Below are 24,831 nucleotides of genomic sequence, written 5' to 3'. Positions count from 1 at the left end.
ATAACTTTACCTTTTCACAACATCCAAGCCATTGGCTGTTTCATGCAGACTTTGAGGGAAGAAACAGTCAAACAATCAACAATAAAAAAAATAATTGAGATTCGGAAACCTCTCTGATTGGTGGATCTGAGATCGGGTCCCAGGGGTTAGTAATACACCCAATTCTACCATTATATCTAGTGTTAAAACATAAGAACCTGACATGAATGCTTGTGTTTTTTTTTTTTTTTTTTTTGATAAATGGCAATGTAGGAGCCATGTAATGGGAAAGTCATGTGACCAAATGATAATGGGAGTGTCATTACTTAAGTGGGGTTAAAACACCTGTTGTGTGTCTGTGTGTGTGTTCATATGGAAGAATGGGGGTAAGTGCTGGAGCACATATATTTTGTTGACCCTGCAAACCTGTACAAATAAAACAACATTCAACTGTCAAGGATAAACGTGTTACAGAAGTCATTCCTCCACTCAGCTCCTTAGCGGTCTTTGGATTGTTTTTATGTGCCGTTACAGGCATATTAAGCAATTAACTCAATTAAATCAGCGAGAGTGACTCGCAACAATTTATGGAGGGGTCATCCATTGGCAGAAACATTAAAAGGGCACCTATGCATCCGAGTTAAATGGTTCCTCAACCATGAAAAAAAAATGTCTAGGACTGGATTTTGCCCATCAGGAATTGGTTTTGATTTGCTTTTGGTGGATCTCAAGTGATTGATGGGTTGCCCCGCCCTTGCGCCAGTAAACACCTCATCAATTTAGAAGAGAAGAGATGTCGCTTCAAGAGGGAGGGAAGGGAAGTTGTTTTAATTAAAGATTATGAGAGCACATTAATGAAAAAAATAATGAAGTGCATGTATAAATCATTTATAATACTTCAATATTCCATAAAAAAAAATTGTCAATTTTGATTTCATGGTGAATTTAAGAGATCTTATTTTTTCTTATTTGTGTAATGTTGTAAAAGTAAAAAAAAAAAGAAAAGTAAACAATCTATACTTGAGTATTCAAACATTACAAAAAAGTTAAGTACTGTTTAAATACACGAGTATTTATAATTCCTTATCTATGGTTGAAATGCTGTATGTAGTATGAAGGAGTTCCTCAGGGTTCACTGCTGAGCCCTGTAGAGTTCGGGAACTTTACCCAGCATCCTCTTCGCGCTCAACATGGAGGAATTGACGGTGGAGGTCCGTGGCTCCAATGGAGCTTATTATAAGGTAAATACCTTATTTTACTTCATTATCTTCTAAATCACGCTCGTATTTGCCTCTTAAGATAGTATGGATGGTAAAACCTTCAATAAAATATTGAAAAACGAACTGTATCGTGTAATTTCAACGCGTGTAAATAGTAACGTACTGTACTCAGTGTCTGTTAGCCGTTAGCCGGTTAGCAGGCGCGCGAGGATATTTAAATAATCAAAATATTACACCATGTAATGCTAAGTTTTATTTAACCTCAACTACATACTAAAGAAGTTTACATTAGGACAAACTGAGCTTTAAGGCTGGAATAACTGACTTTTGATTTCACTTTGTTTTTCTGCTATCTGTTGTTGAACATTATATAGTCAGGCGTTCGATTATGTCGTCTTTTAACGATTTATATTAATTGAACCATAACAAATGCTTAGATAAAAAAAAGAATACTATCTAAATACCAATATAAAAGTCAGTAATTGGTCATTGCTGTTCATCAAACCTGCAATCGGTCATGTTCGTTAGTTTCACTGTTATTGTGTTGAAGCACACAACCTATTAACTTAACCGTCAAGATCCATTTATAATGCAAGTAAAACTGTTTATTTGAACAAGTGTGATTTACGTTTCGCAAATGTAGGTTTAGTCAAGATAAAAAAAAAATGCCAGGAAGCTCATATTCATATTTAAGGTGTGGTCAGACATGATCAAATCATAAAAGCAGCTTGTGTTCTTCGACCAGATGATTTGATTGTGTCAAGAAAATTCAAAGAAATCTATTAGTTTGAGTCGTCTTTGTACAGTCCTATTAAACATTAGTATGTGTATTAGTATGTAAAGTATTAATAAACACATGGTGTAAGTCCCATTTGGGAGGTGTAGTTGAAGTTATTATTCTGTCTCCATCTCATCCCTCAGTGATTTTGCTCTGCTTTATCTCAGAGCATGTCAGCTGTCGGGTTTCCATCGCCAGCTGTCATCCAGATATTTTAACACCCGTCTATTTTGAGATGAGGTTTAAGAGATACTGACTTCCATTTTGGAGCCAGTTGCCATTGAGAGGCAGTGCCGAGCAGTTAGTTGATCTTAAGTAATGAAGTAGCCTAACAGTTTGTTTTTATATAATATCAATTTAATTTTATATTTGATTGATCACACCTTATGATTGGTACTACCTACATATTAAACAAAACAACGCCCCTTTTTCGTAACATATTTAAATGTTTTATTAATTAAAATACTATTTATTAAAACAAAGCGCATTGTGAGCGTATACACACACTTCATGTAAACAAGCTCTCTGACGTAGTCATTAGTTTTTCATTAGATTCATTATAACAGTGTAATTCTTGTGTCGTACTTTGTTTTTTTCCTGTTAATACAGCTGGTAAAACATAATTAGAAAGTATTTTATTTAGTTTAAGTCTTCTAAAGTGTTTGTATTTTATAAATTGTTTATTTCTTACATTTATTCTGTTGGTGCTTATTCTTTTATCTCATAACTTTTAGGCCAGTGCTATTTTTTTTATTATTTATTTACTATTTTAGTTTTTATTTGTTTTAATAATGTGGATGTTTTTATTATTATTTTGAAATATATATATATATATATATATTTTTATTTTAGTAACTTGTTTCTGTTAGTTGCCAAGACAACATTTTTAATTTTCATTTAAGTTTGTCATCTTATATTTCACCGTTATTTCAATTACCGATAGCTATTTTAATATTTTTAGTATAACACTGAGTGCAACAGGATATTCAAATAAAAAATTTCTATTTAGATTTAATTTATTTTTATTATGCTGGCTAAAGTTGACAAAGTTATAATTCAGTTTTTGTTTTAGTTTATTTATTTCCAGTAATTATAGTATAAAATATAGGCCTAGTTTATTTTAGTTTTAGTGTGTTTTTGTTAAACTTAAGAGAAATATTTTTAAATTTCTATCTAAGTTTAATTATATTAGTATTGTATCAGTTTTAGTGCTTAAAGTTAGTTTCCGAGGCAACATTTATTTTTTTTGTTAAATGTTTTTGTCTAATATTTTTATTTTATTTTATTTCAATAACTTTATTTCAATAAAGAGAATGTTTTTATAATTCTAGTTTTAGTTAAGGATAATAACTGTTTTGGGCAGCACAAACCTTTACAACTTGTATAGTAGCATTAGTGAATTCTCACTCACACTTTTTTTTTGTGTGTGTGTGTGTAATTATTTTTTATAATTGTATTTACTTGTTTACATTTATTTTAATAAATAATAAATATTATTCCAGGGCTTTGTCAAAGATGTTCACGACGACTCTCTCTCCGTTTCGTTTGAAAATAAGTGAGTAGAAGCTAATAGTTCACAATCATGAAAATATGAGAGAAATATGAGATGAACATAATTATATGAAAATGATTTTCTCAGCTGGCAACCTGAAAGACAAGTCCCCTTCAGTGATGTGCGGTTACCTCCTGCTGATGGCAAGAAGGAGATCATTGAAGGAGAAGAAGTGGAGGTGAGTAGATATGTTTATTATTAGTATTGCACTGTATTTCACAGCCAGAATCTCCATAAACTCTTAACAAACTCTTAACTTCTGCTGTTCAGATTTTCTCCCGAGCGAATGAACAGGAGCCCTGCGGCTGGTGGCTGGCTAAAGTGCGCATGATGAAAGGAGATGTGAGTACATATGACTCGCTCAGTTAACTTTCTCTTTCTCCTGAAGATCTCTGAGTTTACTTTCACTTTTGTTTCCTGCAGTTCTACGTGATCGAGTACGCCGCATGTGACGCCACATACAACGAGATAGTAACGTTTGAACGTCTCCGCCCAGTCAACCGTAATAAAGCTGTGACGGAGAACACGTTCTTCAAGTGCTCTGTTCCTGTGCCAGAGGATCTCAGTGCAGCGTGAGTACTGTTTGGACACAACCTCCACTATTATTCTAATGTGTAGAATACAGTAATAATTAAGACACCAACGTTTTGTGCTAACTGAAAAATGTTACACAAATTATACTTTATGTGGTGTAGGGCTGTGAACCTACACTGGTCTCACGGTTCGGTTCGGTTACGATTATCATGTCATCGATTCAGTTCAATTCGGTGTCACAATGCATTTCGATGCACCGCGTCCCCAATTTTCAAATTTACTTTAAAAGTGATCCGTGCGTGTGCGTTCGTCTGTTCGGGAAGTCCCAGTGACAGAAACAGTGACATTCCAGTTTGAATTTCAAAGGCCTGTTTATGCCATTAAGAAAATAAAATTTTATCAAATCAATTTTGTTTTAAAGAGATGTTTATTTAAAAGCAGCGCTCGTTCATTAGTGTATATGTCACCATTAAAGGCGCGTGCATCAACCGTCGAGAGTTCACTGTTGAAGATGACGATCATTTATAATCACCCGTAACAACACAGAATAATTGTAATTTCACCATCGGCTGGCAGCAAATACTTAAATCAGAGAACAATATTGAGGCGGCTGGATTATTTGTTTTGGCTGCGGATTCGGGTGACGTTGAAGCTCATTCTCTTACTCTAAAGCAGTCCGGCTCTGCCAGGCGTAACAGCTCGGGGTGAACACGGCTAACATTGTTTATTAAGTTAATATAGCTATTACCTCCTGCTTATTCTATTTGTGCGTGACATGAGCGCACACAGCGCGTGTCTTCTCCAGGTCGTGCTTACCAGGTTGTTCATAAAAGCCGAAATGTGTCCAGATGTAGGCTTTTAAAGTAGCTGGAGCATTTTAATTATGCGCACACATCTCGCCTCCCTCTGCCAGTGTATGGTATCACGACAAAGCACATACGTGACAAATGACGTCAGAAAAGCGTCAGTACATTTTAACCGGTTATGGTCTATTACTGAACCGATAACCGAATCGTCCTCGTCTGCATCGCGATGCATCGTAGAAACGATTAATTTCAACACCCCTAATGTGGTGCATGCTGGGATGTTTATTAAACAGAAACAGGCAAAAATTACTGTAAATAAATCCATATCCATGCTAATTTTTTTGCCTATAATACTCATTTCAGGCATTTAATCATAAGAATTGGATCATCAATTGTAAAAAGAATTTTTTTTTGTTGAAGTATAATTTTTTTTGTGACGTTTTCGTAACATATTTCCCTCTCGCTTCAATTGAAATGAAAATGAGCCATAACCTTTTGGGCAGCAAAATATTTTCCGATTCTCTCCCATTGTTTCCTGTTGCTTCTTTTACAGTCCTGTCCAATAAAGGCAAAACGTTGAAAAAAAATATATAAATACAGCATATAGATATAGAAAAGGTAATTGCGACATTTTATCTTACAAATCTGACTTTTTTTCTCAGAAATGTTTGAGAGAATTTGGCTTGAAAAATGACTTTACAAGTCTTTCGAAATTACGAGTTTATATCTCATAAATGACATTTTCCTTGCAATTGCGAGTTTATATCTCTTAACTCTGATTTTTTTTCTCAAATTTGAGTTTATATCTCGTAACAGATTTTTTTTCTGCAGATTTGAGTTTATATCTCGTAACAGATTTTAACTAACTAAAGAGTTAAGAACTGTATTCTTAACTAAGTTTTTTTAAATATAATTATAAACTAGCAGTTCTAAGAAAAAAGTCAGCTCACAGTTCTGACTTTTATTTTGCAATTGCGAGTTTATTTCTCGCAATTCTGTGAAAAAAAGTCAGAAAGGCGAGATAAAAAGTTGCAATTACGTTTTTATTTTTTATTCCTTGACGGAAACAAGCTTCCATAGGATCACCATCGAGAATGAGAATTCCAAACAATATTCAAACAAACTCAAAAGCAAATCATTTTGATGCATTAAAGTAATGAATGAAACAAAAAAATAGTTTAATGACAATTTGGGTGTGAAATGTGCTTAATATAATTATATTGCAATGCAAAACAGTGTGAAGTCTTCTGTTTCTTTAAGCAGAATTAATTTTCTCCTTTGATTTTGGGACAAAATGTGACCTGCACATATATTATAGTTCATCTGTGCTAATGCAACAATATTGGTTAAAACCATGAACTCATTTCTTCATTGCTCATGTTAGATGTGAGAGCGAACAAGCCCACAAGGATTTCAAAAAGGCGGTTGGAGCCATTCGGATTGTTTACAGCCCGGAGCAAAGTGAACTGATTGTGCTGGTGAGTCCCAGTTTACCATTGCACTTCTGTAAGTGTGTTTGATTATGACGAAAGCTTAATCCAGGTTCTCTGCACACCACTAGTCCATGAGCGAAGCCACCGTCAAGCGCGTCTCCCTGCTGAGTGACATGCATCTACGGAGCATCCGCACAAAACTCATGCTCATGTCCAGGAACGAGGAGGCCACCAAACATCTTGAGGTACATCAGCTCTCGTGTGCCACAATATATTTTCCTTGATCATTAATGTGGGGCTTTTCCCACCGCACTTAACCCTGTGCAAAATGTAAATCCAAAATATATGAATAAACAGTGTGCCAGTGTTATTTTAGTGTCATTGACACGACATACTACTGTATTTTAAATTAGATTTTTGTTTCAGTTTTCTCTTTAATTTTAAGTTTGAGTTATTTTGTATGTTTTTTCATTTAAATTATTTTATTTTATATAGATTTATAATTTTTTAAATATTTATTAGTTTTAGTAATCTTAGTACTAAACGAAAGTTAAACTTATTTAAACTAAACGAAAAACAGAAAATAATGTTACTTTGGCAGCTAAAATAAAATAAGTTAGTTTTTTCCCCCAAATATTTTATTTCATTTCAAATAATTTATGATTTGTTTTTGTTTTAGTTAATGATAATAACCCTTAAGTTACTATGCAATATACAACACTCAAAAAATCATATTAGTACTAAACTAAAGTTGAACGTGGTTTTAGTTAACAATATTAACCCTGCAATATGCAACTCAAATGTTATGTTGGTACCAAACAAAAGTTAAGCTAAACGAAAATGATAAATGTTGCTTTGTCAACGGTTAAAAGAAAAAGTTTAAGGGTTTTTTATAGTTTAAGTAACTAAAATAGTTTTTATATTTTGTTTTAATGAACGATAATAACCCTGCATTGTTCAACTCAAAAAGTTATGTTAGTTTTAAACGAACGTTTAACGTAAAGTTTAAACAAATAAAAATAAGAAATGTTGATTATGCAGCTAAAGTAAGTTTTTTTTTTCATATTTTATTTTAAGTGATGTTTTTAATGGTTTTAGTTTTGGTTAACTATTGTAACCCTGCAGTACTCAACTCAAAAAGTTAATGTTAGTACTAATCGAAAGTTTAAATAGTTTTTTTCATGTAACAAGAGTAGTTTTTCAAATTCAAGTTACAAGAATTTGTTTTAGTGAACGTTAATAACCTTGCAGTGTGTACCTCTAAAATGAACTTTGATTTACAATTTCTAATGTTTAAGCCCCAGTGAACATGAGCATGTGTCTGTGTACATGTAGAGTACAAAGCAGTTGGCCTCAGCGTTTCAAGAGGAGTTCACCGTGAGAGAAGACCTCATAGGTCTCGCCATCGGCAGCCACGGCAGCAACATTCAGCAGGCCAGAAAGGTGCCGGGAGTGACCGCCATCGAGCTGGATGAGGAGACTCGAACCTTCAGGGTCTACGGAGAGGTGCGTCCGCTTTCTAGCCACGGCGTCGTTTCATCAAACAGGCTCCTTGTAATGGATACGGTGCATTTTTTAAATTCTTTCTTTACAGAGTACAGAGGCGGTTCAGAAAGCAAGAAATTATCTAGAGTTTCTGGAAGATTCGGTGCAGATTCCTCGCAATCTTGTTGGTATGTTGGTAAACAATTTTTAAAATAGTTTCGTCTTAGTTAACAGTAACAACTGAGTGTGCTACAGGAATTTTTTACAGAGCCCCTTAATGGACATTGTTGAAATAAAAAATTAAGATTAAAAAAATTAGATTGGAGGAAAAATTATATTTCTATATTTTTGTGTTCGAGCAAACGCAACGTTTCTTTGGGAAATGCAGTAGTTTGGCAAGAAAACTTGCATGTTTTTTGAGAGATGTCACTCAGTTGTAGGAAAGTAAATAGGGTAAATATTTAATAATGTCATATTGTATGTAACCATCAAAATTGTGTTGGCATCATTTTCACATGCATTTTCCCTTTGTAGGGAAGGTTATTGGGAAAAATGGCAAGGTCATCCAGGAGATTGTCGATAAATCCGGTGTGGTGAGAGTGCGCATCGAAGGCGACAATGACAACAAACTCCCCCGACAGGAAGTAAGACACCCGAGAGTAGCACAAAAAAGCAAGACAGATGAATGGATATATATACGATAATGCTAATGCATTTTTATAATTTCATTAAATAGGGAATGGTGCCATTTACATTTGTTGGAACGAAGGAGAGTATCAGCAATGTGCAGGTTCTACTGGAATACCACATTGCTTACCTGAACGTGAGTATGAGAGATGCACGCAGCAGGGGTGTTGACGAAAGGCCTCTGGTGTTTGAGGAGCTCAAGCGCTGGTTTGTGTTGTGCAGGAGGTGGAGCAGCTGCGACTGGAGCGACTGCAGATCGACGAGCAGTTGCGTCAGATTGGGATGGGTCACAGGCCTGGCCCAAACCGGCCCGGCGATAAGGACAAGGGCTACGCCACTGAAGAGAGCACAACTAACACCACCCTGCACGTCAATCGCTCCTACTCCGGCAGGGGCCGCGGACGCCGGGGGCCTGGATACACGTCTGGCTACGGTAGGGCTTCGGTCTTAAAAGCTTTTAGGCAAGACAAAAGAGACTGCTCTGTCTAAGTCCTGCCTATGTGACGCACACATACACGACCCACAGAAAGACGCGCGTCAGTATAGAGTTCTCGTTCGGGGTTCAACGACCAATTACACACACAAATTATGCCAAAATGTCAGTTTTGTTAAGTGTCCTCATAAGAGCAGTCTTAAATTAGTCAAATAAAGTCTTAAATAAAGTAAAGATTTGTGAGAAAATGGCATGTCAGATTCGCGTCATTTGCAGAAGCGGCTGGTCTTAAAGTGTCACAAACGTAAGAGAGTAAATAACTCACCCAGACCCGGTGCCAGGATGATTATTATACCGGCAGCCTAATAATCATGAATGCACTCCGCTATCTTTTAACACATCTCCGGCGAACGGCTTCTTCGTGCTAAAGAAAAACTCTTCATGAAGCGCAGTGAAATGCAGCGACCTATGTGGCGTTTCCTGATGGATCGAGGTTGTTCCTTAACTTCATTTTATACATGCAATTCAACTTTCAAATTGGGTCAGTCAAAGAAAATTAAACCTTAAATAGGCCTACTGTTTTGTGGCTCTTTAATGTGTCGTGACAGATTGCCTCTGTTAAAGCTGCTCATCATCTTTTCCTTGGTTAATATATAGCATCAAATAAACATGAATGAACATCAGAAGAACTGTTGTTTTAACCGCGGAAAGACATAAGTACACACCGTTATTCAAATTCCAATCCATCGACTTTAATCTTCTAACTCTCCTGACTACTTTGTCGGACAAATATGGCGAATTATGATTGGTCAGAACGCCTGTAAATCAAACTCCTTGCGAAGGGTGAAATGACGTTAATTTAAAAGTGAAAGTAAAATGCAAACTTACGCACCAGCTTTTTATAGGCGATTTGAAAATGTGTTTTTGCCTTTTACTTTAACATTAGTGTTTTAAAAACCCCGCCGCTGTTCTGCTCGCTCCACGCCCAATGACGTGTGCATTTTAGTTTCGCTTTAAGTTTCGCCCAATGACTGTGTGCATTTTAGTTTCGCTTTTAAATTAGCGCCAATGTGGTGGCTGATTGCTTGAATGGTGAGTTCATTAGCCTATTATTATTAATGAAAAGCACAACAACAAAACAGTACAATAACAAACTCTTAAATAGGCGTTTTTACATTTTGTTTACATTTTGTTTGTACATTTTTACATTTTACGTTTGACACCAGATATTCCACCATCATCGTCAGCTCCTCGCTCTCATGATTAATGAAATCTGGCTCCTGCTGCTGATCTTTACTACGACTCTTGTTCAGCTCACGATTTATTAAGCAGAAACGTTCAGTTTTATAATTGTGGTGTCTGTTCTCTAACTGATTAAATGATTTTATAAAAAATAAAAAATTCAAATCGACGGTGGGGTGCAGTACCGCGGTTGGCAAGTGATGCAACTGGTGTTGCTTCTGAACACCGGTAACACCGTCAACACCGACTATCGTAACAAGCCTAGTGTCGACTTTTATTATTCCCGGGTGCAAGAATTCAATTAGTAAACGTTACTTTGGGTTTCCAGTAGGGCTGGGTATTGACACAAATTTCACAATTCGATTCGATTTCGATTCACAAGCTTGCAATTAGATTTTATTTCGATTCGATTCAATATTGATTATTTTGGATATCAGGTACAATACATGGCAAATTTTCTCTAGGAAAACAAATCTCTTAACCAATGCTGTAAACTATAGGAGTCAGTTGTATCATTAAAATTTAAAATTAAAATAGTTTCATTAGCCTACTAGAGCCTAATATTGAAGGTAAAGATTTACTGATTTTTATATAAACACTTAAATTACACTTTTATTTATTTTTCTAATAATAAAGTTATACGAAACATAAACATTTAAATGGTGGCTGTCATAAAAGCTTGCCAGATTTATTCAAACATGCATTAAATATTGAAGAAAATAAAAAATTACAGGATGACTAGCCTAATCGATTCTTGGGATTTAAGAATCGATATCGGTTCGTAAAAATGAGAATCGATTAAAATCGAGAAATCGATATTTTTTACCCAGCCCTAGTTTCCAGTGAAGGATCCAGTGCGTTGTAGTCGGCGGCTAACACTCTCACGTTTTCATCACTTTCAGGCACTAACTCTGAGCACTCGTACGCTTCTGAGACTGACTCTGAGCGTAAGGAGGAGCTGAGCGACTGGTCCCTGGCGGGAGAGGAGCCCGAGCGTAACCCCAGACAGCAGAGAGACAGCAGGAGGAGGCCGGGAGAGGGTCGGGGCAGAGCACGAGGAGGACCTGCAGGCAGAGGCCGCGGATCGGGACGGGGAGCGTCCAACTCCATCAGCTCTGGTACACTCCAGCCCGCACACATTAAAGCTGAACGCTTCTTATTCACCAGCACGCAAATTAAAAAAGAAAATTGTATAATATGACTTGTTGTGTTTGTTTGCTTGGTTTTATTGTATTGATATTATATTTGTATTTTTGTAATTTAAATTTAGCCTTAGATGCTTTTTAGGGCCCTATGAAATCCATTTTTATTTTGTTCCCAAATTCTTTATTTTTATTTTTATGGATTTTTATTTGAATGGTTTATTAAAATTTTAAGTATTAAACATCATGTCTAATCATTTAATTTTATTAAAAAAAAAACAACAACAAGTTTTAGCAATAATAGTTACCAATGAAATGTTTTTTTTTTTTCTAAATTCTCTGTTGTCTGTTTTAAATTTCTCTGGATTCTCTGTTTAGTGATTTATTACAAACTTATTACCAAGAATAGTGGTAATCAAATAAATGCATAAAACTTTATTATATTAGTATTACATATTTGTATTGGTGTTTTCATGTCAGTCCTGAACGATCCCGATGGAAACCCATACAGTCTGTTGGACAACACTGAGACTGATCAGACGGCAGACACAGATGGCAGTGACTCCCAGATGAGTGTTAACCGTCGCAGACGCTCCCGTCGCCGCCGCACGGATGAGGACACCACCGTCATGGACGGCATGAGCGAGTCCGACAACACCTCGCTCAGCGAGAACGGCCTGGGTAAGGATTTACTGCATCGGTCTTTACGATACATTAATCTGTTGATTTACAATCCATTCATCTGTTGATTTCATTTTATCGATTGATTAGAGCTGCTGTTTCTTGAGCAGTAAATCATCATATTATTGTGATTTCTGAAGGATCATGTGACACTGAAGACTGGAGTAATGATGCTAAAAATTCAGCTTTGATCACAGGAATAAATTATATTTTACAATATGTAAAATGAAAAAGGGAACGGAGACGTAGTCGACTGATTAGGATCACGCTTAGGGAGCCTGTCATCTTCGAATATTGTAAAAACGAGCCAATGCACATTGGCGTGCGAGAATTGTATCACACGCCTCGCCCTGCAGCGCGGGTATAAACACGGAAGTGGATGCACGCACCAGTTGTTTTTCACTGAGGAGGCGAGCAGAGCCCGGAGTCAGCGGTGGTCCAGCAATAGTGGCGACGGGACTCCCTCCTTCAGGGAACGAGGGTTACATACGTAACCGAGATGTTCCCTTTCAGTCGCTCATGTTCGACGTAGTCGACTGATTGGGATCCCAATTAAAACGCCACTAGTGCTGCCACCTTCCAGTGCCTAGACAAAAGCCTTCTGATCCCCCCGCATTACTTGAGGGTAGATGGGACAGGGCTTAGGCCAGGGAAGTCACTACTGTACCACAAGACCACTGGGAAAGCGTTCTCTTCCAATAGAAAGGAATATGCTGTGGAAGCCACATCCTGCCCGTAGGGAGGTAACATGTGGAGGATACAAATATGGACTGGGTGGACAACTGGGTAGTACAACATATGGAAGGTCACTGGGGTGGCTCCAGCCTATAATGGGGTAATGGGGAGAGACTCAACCGGTCAGTGATGGCAGAGCGGGCTCTGCCAAGGGAAGAATACACATGGGATTGCCGTAGGGATCACAACATATGGACCCAGCCTAACACAGGTTCCACCAGTGCATACTAGTGAAAGGCCTGGACGCTCTGCCTCATCTGTAGCCGAAATGTATGGACAGGGTTCGGCTAAAGAGGAACTCATTCCGCTGCTTCCCCGTTGAGGGTAGTGAGAGGGCAAAAGTGCCATCCATGCCCTCGTAAAGGCGAGTCTCAATCTCAACACCAAGATGGTCATATTCCCTCAGTGAGAACATGAGTCATCCACAAGAGCTGCTTTAGTGTGCTGTTAGCCCAAACACGTGATGCAGCTATTGTGACCGTCAGAGGGGGACAGAGCCCTACCGCACCCAGAAACGCACGGATGGAATGGCATCTTGAGAGAGACGCAAACGCACCCGTGTAGTTCAACTTTGAGCTCAGCAGCTCGCGATCACCGCTGCACTCGTGCTGTAGAAACACCAGCACTGAGAGAGTCATCCAGAAGAACACCGACACACTCGCTTGTTGTATAGTACAACACTCTTCAGAGACATCGACACCAATCGGCTCCAAAGCGAAAGACAACTGGTTTGTGCATCCACTTCCATGTTTATATACGCGCTGCGGTGCGAAGCTTGTGATGCAATTCTCATACGCCAATGTGCATTGGCTTGTTTTTACAATACTCGAAGATGACAGGCTCCCTAAGCGTGATCCCAATCAGTCGACACGTCGACTACGTCGAACGTGAGCGACTGAAAGGGAAATTATTTTGAATTGTAATAATATTTCACAATATTTATGTTTTTACTGTATTTTTTTATCAAATAAATTTAGCTTTGGTGAGTAGAACAGACTTCTTACAAACCCAAAATATTTTGAACAGTACTGTATGTATCATCATTTGCATTATATTTAGGATTTAATTGAATTTTTATTGAATATTTGATACCTAAATGTAAAATTCAACAATAAATATATATACTGTGCTTAACACATTTATTAGTATTTATTATAATGTAAGGTTTGTGCCTCAGCTGCCTTAAACTAACAGTATTCATGTTTTTATATTTCTGTAATGTTTAATCGACCAGTGTATAAGCTCTTTAGTCTCAGTTGGCCAAGTCAAAGTCTGGACTTGAATCCTATCGAACAAATTTGGGATTTAGTGGATTCAAAGATAGAACGCACAAAAGTTTAATCAAAAGCAAGTCTTTGAGAACAAATAGTATTGTAGTAACAACTATTTGGAAGTAAATAACCACAGAGACTGTGGAAAATTACTGTACATAACAATGGTAGCAATAATGCAAGCTGTTATCAAGGCCAAAGGACAAATTTATTTATTTTTTGGTTATTATTTGTGAATAAAGATATTTAGAGGTGTTTGTTTATTTGCCTAATAAATGAGAGTACTTTTTTTAAAATAAGTATTTAACAGATTTTTTTATGTATTATACTGTTATTATGACAGAATATATATTATATACAATTAATGGGTAACACTTTACTTTTGGTGCCAGTTCTCACTATTAACTATTTGCTTATTATGCATATTACTAGGGTATTGTCTGTTTATTAGTACTTATAAACCACATAATAATGCCTTATTCGGCATGATCATATTCTACATCCTAGGACTGTGCAATATAGCTAATAAAATTATCACAATATAATGTTTCATAAGGTTCGGTACCAAATATTATTGAAATTTTTTATATACCTTTTTTTTTTAAAGACAGTTTTTTATTATCCATATTATTAAGGCAAACAACAAATCATATTAGATTTAGCAGTCAAAAACAAAAAATGTAAACAAAAATATCACAAAAAGTGTTAAAGAAACTCTTGAACTTAAATAAAATGTTACAAAATGTGTGCAGTGTAAAAGCCAACTTTGAGGTAGATCAACATCTGTAATACAATTTTTTTTTTTATTTATTAAAAGAAAACTTATTTTGAAATAATTGTGAGTTTTCCTACATCTTGAAACTTTTAGTTTTATAAATGGGGGTAGTCTTTGAAGGATGAAGAAATAATGTTTTGGTCATCACATTAAAAATAACATTTAAATATGATAATATTTGAGTTTTGAAGTGCTGGAAAAAGATGTGACATGCACTTGAAAGCATTTTACTATTCCTGCCAAACTTCCATGGTTACAGTGAGTGTTACTATATTAAATCCATGGTGAATGTTGCTGATCTGTGGACTTAAAGCCTATAACTAGTTCATTCATGGTATAATGTTTCTCCTGGTTTCCACGTCAGCGCTGTTTGATCTAATAGAGATCTACGGTTAATAATGGAGAAATTTGAATGCATGCAGCGATGTTATTACTTCAGTGGCTAATTCAAATGTTTTCTTTACTGGATCTCTTATCGCTGTGTAGTAACACTGTCACTTTATCAAAATCGTCTCGCGCTGCACTGACATTGATGGTCGAAACTGATAAACGGTCCGTGAAGCACAAAATAATGGGTAACGAGTTTCGTTATGCTTCATTACGTTTGCCATTTGATGCAACGTTGTAGTGGTCGCACCATCTTTAACTTCGCAGTCCACTTACGGTTGAATGGAACGCACCTTCAGTCAACATGATGTGGAGAGCGCAGTTCATGGTTGCATAGCAACGACAGATGCCACGCTTTGAAAAGAAGGAGACAGCAGCACAGCCGTGCTTTACACACGTTTTTAGATGCAATATGTGAACGGCCGCCAAGATCCACGGGGGATGCGCGCTCATTTTAATGAAAATATCGAGCACTATATCGAACATTTTTTATATTGTTTCCCACAATGGTGTACCGTCGATAAATACCAATAACGTTTTATCACTCAGGGCTACTACATCCCTTAATCCACCCAATACCTAAACTTAACAACTACCTTACTAACTATTAATAAGCAGTAATTAGGATTTTGAAGCAAAAGTCATAGTTAGTTAATGGTGAGAATTGGACTCTAATCTAAAGTGTGACCAATTAATGCACACATTTTTTAGCAAAAAAGAATTGTTTGCCAATTCAAATGGTTTTTATGGAATTAATAACACTGAGACAGATTCCACAAACTGCAACCACCTCAATTGCGTTTTTCCAAAATGGCTGTCAGTATTGAAGGTCAGGTTTTGCACCGATGTTTTGTAGATGAAGCTGAAGCTAAACAAGAGCGGCGCAACCGTAGCCGTCGGCGTCGTCTCCGCCCTCCTGAGGAGAGGCAGCCAGGTAATGGTGTGAGTTAATACTGGGCTCCAGCCAGGTAATGGTGTAAGTTAACACTGGGCTCTAGCCAGGTAATTGTGTAAGTTAACACTGGGCTCTAGCCAGGTAATGGTGTAAGTTAACACTGGGCTCTAGCCAGGTAATTGTGTAAGTTAACACTGGGCTCTAGCCAGGTAATGGTGTGAGTTAACACTGGGCTCTAGCCAGGTAATTGTGTGAGTTAACACTGGGCTCCAGCCAGGTAATGGTGTGAGTTAACACTGGGCTCCAGCCAGGTAATGGTGTGAGTTAACACTGGGCTCCAGCCAGGTAATGGTGTGAGTTAACACTGGGCTCCAGCCAGGTAATGGTGTGAGTTAACACTGGGCTCCAGCCAGGTAATGGTGTGAGTTAAGACTGGGCTACAGCTAGGTAATGGTGTGAGTTAACACTGCATTCAGCCAGGTAACAGTACCAGTTAACACTGGGCTCTAGCCAAGTAACAGTACCAGTTAACACTGGGCTCCAGCCAAGTAACTGTACCAGTTAACACTGGGCTCCAGCCAAATAATGGTACCAGTTAACACTGGGCTCCAGCCCAGGTAACAGTACCAGTTAACACTGGGCTCCAGCCAAATAATGGTACCAGTTAACACTGGGCTCCAGCCAGGTAACATTACAAGTTAACACTGGGCTCCAGCCAAGTAACAGTACCAGTTAACACTGGGCTCCAGCCAGGTAACAGTACAAGTTAACACTGTGTTCAGCCAGGTAACAGTACCAATTAACACTGGGCTCCAGCCAAGTAACAGTACCAGTTAACACTGGGCTCCAGCCAGGTAACAGTACCAGTTAACACTGGGCTCCAGCCAGGTAACAGTACCAGTTAACACTGTGGTCAGCCAGGTAATGGTGTGAGTTAACACTGGGTTCCTTTTGAAGCCAGTGCTAATACAAACTGCATGGGACTAAACACCAGGTAACGGCCTTTAAACTCAACCAGAGATCACATGATCCAAAATGCCAGATCACAACTATTGTTTTTTCTTGAATTAAGGTTTTTCTTGTATTTTCAGACGTTTGCGTGAAATAACATAAAAAAATTATCTTTATCAAGAATTTTTAAATCCATTGGTTACACAATTGCAAATAACATTGGTTTATAAAGGTGTAGGTATTAGGCCTAATATGCATGGTTGATGTAAATGCATGTAGGTTTGTCTTTTACCTTCTCAACCTAGAAGATTCAGTCCAAAAGCTGTCCTTTTCCATACAGTTAAAGTGAATCTTCCTCTCCACCACAGCTCTCCAATCTCTACTTGCCACATCACGTATCTGATCAGGTTTAACATCGAAGTTTAGGGTTTCTTGAAATTCGCATCCATTTGGAAGGGCGAATGAGATTTGAGAGCTCCGCCAGAGGAACATTTCCAGCACTAAACGTTTGGCTTTTTCCTCGCACAAACCTGTTCCACCCTCATTTAAGAATCATAAAGATCTTTTGCGAATTAAATCATTGACGTATCTCTTGCAGTTACTGTGGCTGACTACATATCACGAGCTGAATCTCAAAGCAGACAGAGAAACCCAAGAGACTTGAGGAAGAACAAAAAGGACATGGTGACTAGATTTCTTCTTTCATATCTATCTGTGATTTCAATTGATGAATAGGGATGGACAGTATTTATATCTAATACGTAATGGTATTAATGCATTTAATAAATGACTAAATTGCATTTAGTCATATTATTAGTTACATATGATTGAATATGATTAACATTGTTTATAATTGAATTTATCATTTTAATATTGGATGATAATGGATATTTAATTCTTTCTGCTTATTTTAAGGGATTTTGAGCAATATTATGACACAGTTACAATTTAACTACTATTTTACTATTCATCTTTTTTTTTTGTGCATAGCAATTTCGAAAGGAATATTTATTTACTTTTCATGCAGTACATTATCATGTGTTCAGGGTTATTATAGTTAACTAAAGCTAAACGTTAACTTTTTAAAACGTTTGTCTCTTAAGCAATAATCTGCCAAGTGCCGTCTTTGAAAAGAGACCAAACTGAAGTCTGTGCTCCAAAGCACTGTACGTTCACACCGCCACCGACTTGAGCTTCCAAAGCTACCGGAAGTCATTCATTTTCAATGGAAGCTGGCTTCTCTCAGCTGCAAGGAGCGTCAAATCCATCGGCGACGCGTTTTGGGCGTCTTGAGCGTCAATCAGAAAGTTGAAAGTAGCTCAACTTTATGGTAATGAGCTATGACGCGGTTCAGCGGCCAGCAACCAATCGGAATGTAGACGTCCTCCGCGCTGGCTGATTCCGGAGAAACACACGATGTAAACTTTCGTTCCTACCAAAACATTAGTTCAGATAAAATGGAGGAGAAGCTAATAATCGCATGGGATAAAATAGCTGGGATAGTTTACATTTTTGTTCTTAAAGTTGAACTTATTTTAACTTGAATGACGCGTTTTTTTAAAACGCTGTGACATGCGCGAGACGCGGCAAAAGACACAAAGCTCGAGCACTCAGTCTAGCGCGTGTTTACATATTTAAATAGAAAAGCGGTGAAGTGGAATGCAAAAACACCAATCTCATGTGACATTTCATGTTGTGACACTTCTCTTCTCCCTGCTACGTCAGAGCGACCAAAGCGTCAACAAGCTTCCCCGTACTTTTTGACAAGCGTCCTTGACAGGGCGTCCAGAGCTTCTTTGCCGCTCAAGTCGGCGGCGGTGTGAACGTACAGTAAAGCATTCAACATTTACGATCAGGTCCATCACATTTCAAGTCTGTGCTCAAAAACTGAATAAATGGATTATAAATACAGTGTAAATAGATAAATATTAAATAAATAAAAACACATTATCAAACTAAAAAATAAAACATTGACAAATTATATAAAAATTCTATAATTTTTCCCGACTGCGAAGAGCACCCTTGTTTGTTAATTGCCACAAACAACTGTGAAGAGTCTTGGTAAGTCATTGGTGTATTTGTGTAATCGGTGTCCCGTGCTCCTCAGGCTCAGGTGGAGTTGATATCGGAGCACAGCCCCGCTGAAGCTGAAGCTGTGAGCAACGGCCCCAAAGCAGACGATCATCAGAGCCAAGCCGTCGTCAACGGACTCTCCTAATCACTGCAACTCAAAACCTTTACAGTTTTACAATAGTGCTTGTACAAGCTTGCCAAAGATAGATGTACGGACTTCCACATTCTCGATTGCACTTTTCAGTTCCTTCGCAATGGAACGGATAATTACAATGGAAAAAAAAGATAATGAGATGACAAAAAAAAAAAAAAAACCTAAGTCACACGTATGTTCCTGATCAGATGTTGTGCCTTCAGAGCGTAGTTTCAACATTATGTTGGCTGGCTATAGAGAAAACGAACAGAAAACAAACACCTTGTCTGAAAGACTCCCAGACATCCTTAGCTGCTTTTTGTTACGTTTTAATATGCAACCACTTCTTTGCGAGGGGTTATGGGAAAAAGGATGTTTTGCACTGAATAGTAATTTCTTGACCTTTAGAATAATGTTAGTCTGGAAACTGGTCTGCTAACTCTGTCCATTTTAAATGCTGTATGTAAAACACTTCCTGAACGATTGAATTTGGGTTTCATCTTTTGCCTGTTGGGTTGTAATGCTGGCAACCGAGACTGTTTTGCTAAAGGAGACTTTTTTGGGTTTATTTATTTTAAAATGTACAGTATTTAAAATTAACTAGGCAGTTGTTTTTAACACTAAGCTGTCAGAACTTCTCCACTCGCAGATTGCAAATTTGGACTACTGAAAGATCAATTTCCAGGTGTTCTGTTCTGTAAACTACGTTCGTTAGTCTTTATGGTTTTTTTAAAGATCATTCTGGTTGTTTGATGTGCAATATGTTTTGTATGCAGGTAGTTCATAAATAAACATTTGATCTTCCAGCCAACCTTTCAAAGCTGGTGTATCTGTTGTTTTGTTCTTTCCCTTTCCAACAAAGGCTCCTGAATATTTCAACTTTTATTTTGTGTTAAGCTGCTGTAAATTTGATTGGAACAGAGATGAGGATCATATACAATGATTCTGATTCCACTTAGCGTTTCCAGTTTTTTCTGAGCAGTTCAATTGATGGTTCTTTCAGTATTGGTGAGGACCCACACCCCATAATAATCGTAATTATACTTAAAAAATACTATTTTTATCATTTGTTACATTTACTTCGTTCTGAATGTGTATATGTATTTACACAGGTTGACTCAGACTGAGAACTTGTCAGCTCAAGAGTTTAAAAGAATCGGTTCATAGGATTCAATGGCTCATGAATTGGACTACACTGATTAATTTTAAAGAAATGGTTCATAAGAGTCATTGGCTCATGAATCGGACTACACCGGTTATGCTGTACAGTATTGTATAGATTGTCAATTTGCTCATTGAAACTTCAGAACAAAAGATGGCGAATTGAGCTTTTGACTCGACTGTTCACACTGATGAAAGTGGCCCACATCAGAACTGAATTCAGATTAAATGTGATTTCACCACAGGTTCAAGCTGGTTACATGGATTGACCAACAGAAAGTTGCTTGGTGTGAGCCGTGCTTCATACGTCAAACACACATGTTAGTGGGCCGCCATTAACTGAATTCAGATTAAATGTGATCTTGCTGTTCACATTGTCCTGAACAAAAGGGAATAAATCTGATTTGGGTCCACATTCAGCTCAGAAAGGAGATCAGATGGAGATGACAACATGGTGTTTAATGATCAGGAAATAATTCAAGTGGCTCGTTCAAACATTCGAAGAAGATCTAATTTTTTGTTTGTCCATCAAGTAAATCTTTAGCCTCGTTGATTTTTGTGGCGAGATATGGGGATCCACCTGCCGAAGAAACAACAGCGACAGCTCAGGGGAACTCAGATCCTGCAGAGTTTGGTGCCTTTTCTATTTTATGATGAAGATATGAATCTCTAGAGAAAGTCTCACCTCGGTCAGGATGGTTTAAAATCATCAGTTTTCTGTGTGCCTGTGTGATCTTGGTTTTGTTAGCGGTAGGACTAAAGGAAAGAGAATGAAAACCTTAAGCAATGCACATGGGTCAAACTTTGTCTTAAAATGATTTGAATTACATTTATGAACATCTATTAAGTTTATGGCTCAGAAAGCAGGTTAAAGGCCCGTTCACACAAAGGATGAGAAGTTTAACTAAAGTTTTAGTAATCATCGCTACAACTATAAGCATAATGACAGAGACAATATCATTGGAATCACTTTCCGAATGTTTTTTTTCCCAGCTGATGAATTATAAAAACATTGACAGCCCCACTTTAAAGAGTGTGAGCATTTAAAGCGTCAGAAGATCAAACTTTGGCGCGCTTATAATAAAACAATGGTATCGTGTTTTGGACGCTAATGTAGTTATCTTTATCGTTTTTGGTGTGAACAGGTCTTAGCTATAACTATAAAGTTATAATAATTGTTCTAATTCTTTTTTTCCCTGCTATTAAACGATAAAATCACTGACAGCCAATCACAATCCATCCACCTTCTTCCATCCAAGCATTTAAAGTGGCAGACGACAAATGCAGCATGTGCTTATAAAAAACAGAATGTTAACGTGGACGTAAATATATTGTTATAGTTATCAATCTTAATGTGAATGGGGCTTGTGTGTACAGGTCAGCGTAGCGCATGATTACATTAAAAAAACAATGAAAAACAGTGCAGCATAATGCAAAAATTGCGTTCAAATGTGGTATAACATGGTTGAAGCAGCACTCAAAATGTAACTCTGTCAGTTGTAGATATTATCTGAGCGCAAATGAGTGACCGTTAGTAAAAACAACTACACTGTAATATATATATATATTCCACATGGATGTGTAACAGGGTGGACCCTAGTGGAGATGTAAAGTAAAAAATACTGGTAAGGAAAAAACTGAAAATGCAAAAAAAACAAAAGTACAAAAAATCAAGAGATCTGTAGGGCCAGCGGCTGATCTTAAAGTTTGAATAGTTTTCTCTTGAAGTTTTGCCTAACATGGTGGACATTTGCGTGACACTAGGTACATATTAACAGGGTAGAAAGCAGTGAGCAGAAAACTATAAACTATAATAAAAATTATTGGAATTAAAAACGAAAATGTTTAAAAATATGTTTTCACTTCACTTTTAGTTAAAGTATTAATTAGTGATTTTGCTGTGTGTTTTTTTTTTTTAAATACGTCTATATAGTTTTTAGTAATTTCTATTTTAGTTTTAGTTATTTCAGTAACATAAAGTTAACTAAATTAAAAAAAAAGTTTTTTACATTTTATTTTTAGTTAACATTTTATTTCAAGTAGCAATTTTTTTTATGGGTTTAGTTGACTAAAATAACCATGGTTTAAATGTTTAAATATTTGTATGATTTTTTGTGTGTAAATAAACACGGGCTATATCTAAACTTAAAACAAGCAGGTGTAGTATATAATATGATTTTCCTCGTTGATGAATATGATGCTGTTTATGAAAACACAGACTACCTGACGCCAAGAATAAGGGAAGCTTCTCTCCTGTTCATCTTTGGTTCAAAACCGCCTCTGTAGTATCCGCTCCCGAAAGCCTGTCACACATATACAATATGCATGAGTTCACAGAGATAAAGTACGGATGGATCATAATGTGAGAAATATAACTTGCAGATTTGGATGCTTCCAGAGCTTGTTTCACTTGCGGCTCCATATGTTTCATGGCTTGCATTGCATAGCGACCTGTGAAAGTGGGCCAAATAGGAAACAATCAGGCTTAATTAATGCACAGATATGTAAATGTATAATGTTCCTGTGTAAATTGGTCATATTTCGTACCTGCAAACCCTGCTGCTGCCAGGGTAATGCCCACGGCCACCATGGTACTGGCCTAAAACACAAAACAATAACCCTTGATTGAGCAATTTGCATTAATTGAGAGGCAATTTGCATTATTCAGTGCAACAACCACACATCAGACCCGTCAATCATAAAAAAAAACATCCCTTATGTACAGATTATTTCTCATCCACTACATTGATTACATGCATCATAAATCATATCTCACCAATTTACAGTATCAGACAATATCACACCAGATATGGTTGTTCCAACCAGACAGCAAAAATGTCATGTTTTACATATAACATATACCACGTTTAAAAAAGCAAAGAAAATACGGGTCTTTCTTGAATGCAATTCTATTTCAAATAACTATAAACATGAATGATTTGCTCAGGCAGTCAGTAACAGCACTGAATGTCATTATCAGTTAGCAGTGCGCTAATGCTACCTTTCTTTTTCTATTAAATTACTTGATAAACGCTCCAGAATTACGCCAGACGCCAGGGTTAAAGTGAAGGAGGAAATACTTGCCATTTTCTCTGCTAAGACCCTGTGTTGTGATCGCTTATAGTTATAACTTTAATCATAACTGACTGCTAAATGTCAGGCTCATGTGTTGTTGTTATGGGGACTTCTGAACTTCAGACAGCGACCTTCCGCAAATCAAGCCAATATGTCGCAACGCGTGAACCTGTGTCGTAAAACGTCAGTGGCAAAGGCAAGTGAGCTGAGATGCTTGGTTTCGTAGGGTGCAGAAACGTGAAGGTAACCATAATATTAAAAAGTATAACTACCTAATGGTATTTATTAATGACAAGCTGAGATTATTTCCGTATCTGTCATTTGAAAACGGAAAAACAAACAAAAAGTTTCTGTTTGTATAAATGAGTCTCATATTTCACCCAAAATAAATCTGAAGGCACAAGACTCTCAAATATTAATTACTGTTATACAAAAATCCCATTCCCATTATATAGTGCAAATAGTGATGACAGTGTCTACACTAACAGCCACACACGCGCACACACACACACACACACACACACACACACACACACACACACACACACACACACACACACACACACACACACACACGCACACACACACACACACACACACACACACACACCGCAAAGGATATTTTATTGTCATTTCTGAAATTCAAAAAGAACAAAAATATAATTGTGTTACAGTTTTTTTCAAATTAACTAACACACCCTTTCTGAAACTAAGGCTCCATTTCTTGAAACTCTACACAAAACCACCAAACGCACACACAACATGCAAAACATCAGACATCTCTTGCAAAATCCAACACTTCATTCAAAACTATTTAAACTTTTCCAAAACTTGTATTTTTGCGAAGTAACTACACACAAACATCAAATGATTAGCCACTTGCACGCCAAACTACACACAGATGTGAAACATGTAAAACACTACTATCTTGTGTCTTTTGCTTGTTCAGTGTGTAGTGGTACTGACGTTTGTCACACGTACATGTATATGCACAAATACACTGTACATACAGTATGTGCTCAACTGATGAATGTTACACAGTTATGGAACTGAACTGAATCAATACTGAACTGACTTGAGCTGAATAATGACACTATTGTCTTGTTAGAGCCTCTTTACAGCAGAAATTTAATTTGTTACTATTGTGAAGCTGCTGCGAAACAATCTATATTGTATCTTGTATGTATGCATATATACATATTTATGTAACACACACTAAATATGCATACAAGCCAAGTCATAAAGTCAACTTTATTTCTAAAGCACATTGTGTCTGTGTGTGTGTGTGTGTGTGTGTGTGTGTGTGTGTGTGTGTGTGTGTGTGTGTGTGTGTGTGTCTGTGTGTGTGTGTGTGTTTGTATGTATATATCATAGGTCATAGGTATGTATAGGTCATAGATAAA

General features: G+C 37.1%; 2 protein-coding genes and 1 long non-coding RNA gene across 5 annotated transcripts; 1 reads left to right on the top strand and 2 right to left on the bottom strand.

The window, feature by feature from the left end:
• Positions 1–1,115: 1,115 nt before the first annotated feature.
• On the top strand, positions 1,116–20,012 carry fxr1 (FMR1 autosomal homolog 1). 3 transcript variants are annotated; one of them, XR_013194731.1, is made up of 17 exons: positions 1,116–1,220; positions 3,480–3,532; positions 3,617–3,707; positions 3,800–3,871; positions 3,953–4,101; positions 6,254–6,347; positions 6,431–6,547; positions 7,638–7,808; positions 7,897–7,975; positions 8,322–8,431; positions 8,524–8,610; positions 8,697–8,907; positions 11,052–11,267; positions 11,772–11,972; positions 15,997–16,176; positions 16,245–17,670; positions 19,094–20,012. XR_013194731.1 is itself a non-coding variant. In XM_077202323.1 (17 exons), the coding sequence occupies exons 1-17, from the start codon at positions 1,170–1,172 to the stop codon at positions 19,202–19,204; spliced, it is 1,977 nt and encodes a 658-aa protein (XP_077058438.1). In that variant the 5' UTR covers positions 1,116–1,169; the 3' UTR covers positions 19,205–20,012. The 3 variants fall into 3 exon arrangements, 2 of the variants coding, with proteins under 2 accessions (XP_077058438.1, XP_077058443.1); XM_077202323.1 differs by having other exon boundaries at positions 15,997–16,074; positions 17,585–17,670; XM_077202328.1 differs by lacking the exon at positions 15,997–16,176 and having other exon boundaries at positions 17,585–17,670.
• Positions 20,013–20,062: 50 nt separating this feature from the next.
• LOC143711062 (uncharacterized) lies at positions 20,063–20,467 on the bottom strand. The gene is made up of 2 exons (XR_013194733.1): positions 20,389–20,467; positions 20,063–20,315 (listed from the first exon to the last, which is right to left on the bottom strand). It is a non-coding gene; the product is annotated as an uncharacterized LOC143711062 (long non-coding RNA).
• A 326-nt stretch (positions 20,468–20,793) lies between these two features.
• Positions 20,794–23,577, bottom strand: dnajc19 (DnaJ (Hsp40) homolog, subfamily C, member 19). The gene is made up of 6 exons (XM_077202341.1): positions 23,438–23,577; positions 22,901–22,952; positions 22,734–22,804; positions 22,577–22,656; positions 21,039–21,109; positions 20,794–20,933 (listed from the first exon to the last, which is right to left on the bottom strand). Exons 1-6 carry the CDS (start codon positions 23,438–23,440, stop codon positions 20,863–20,865), a joined length of 348 nt encoding a protein of 115 aa, XP_077058456.1. The 5' UTR covers positions 23,441–23,577; the 3' UTR covers positions 20,794–20,862.
• Between the last annotated feature and the right edge of the window lie 1,254 nt (positions 23,578–24,831).

The sequence above is a fragment of the Siphateles boraxobius genome, unplaced genomic scaffold (genome assembly GCF_051911475.1).
Source record: "Siphateles boraxobius isolate OS27281-9 unplaced genomic scaffold, OSU_SipBor_1 118, whole genome shotgun sequence".
Taxonomy (NCBI): Eukaryota; Metazoa; Chordata; class Actinopteri; order Cypriniformes; family Leuciscidae; genus Siphateles; species Siphateles boraxobius.
The sequence above is the reverse complement of the archived record's forward strand: the minus strand, read 5'-3'. Positions and strand labels throughout refer to the sequence as shown.

Bases quoted from the DNA above. Each gene is read 5' to 3' on its own strand.
- fxr1 (XM_077202323.1), top strand. From the start codon at position 1,170: ATGGAGGAATTGACGGTGGAGGTCCGTGGCTCCAATGGAGCTTATTAT. The intron at 6,548-7,637 runs GTACATCAGCTC...GTGTACATGTAG, and splicing joins AGGCCACCAAACATCTTGAG to AGTACAAAGCAGTTGGCCTC. The intron at 8,611-8,696 runs GTGAGTATGAGA...TGTGTTGTGCAG, and splicing joins ACCACATTGCTTACCTGAAC to GAGGTGGAGCAGCTGCGACT.
- dnajc19 (XM_077202341.1), bottom strand. The intron at 22,657-22,733 runs GCAAGTTATATT...TATGTGTGACAG, and splicing joins CTCTGGAAGCATCCAAATCT to GCTTTCGGGAGCGGATACTA. The intron at 21,110-22,576 runs GTAGTCTGTGTT...TCTTTCCTTTAG, and splicing joins TCCCTTATTCTTGGCGTCAG to TCCTACCGCTAACAAAACCA.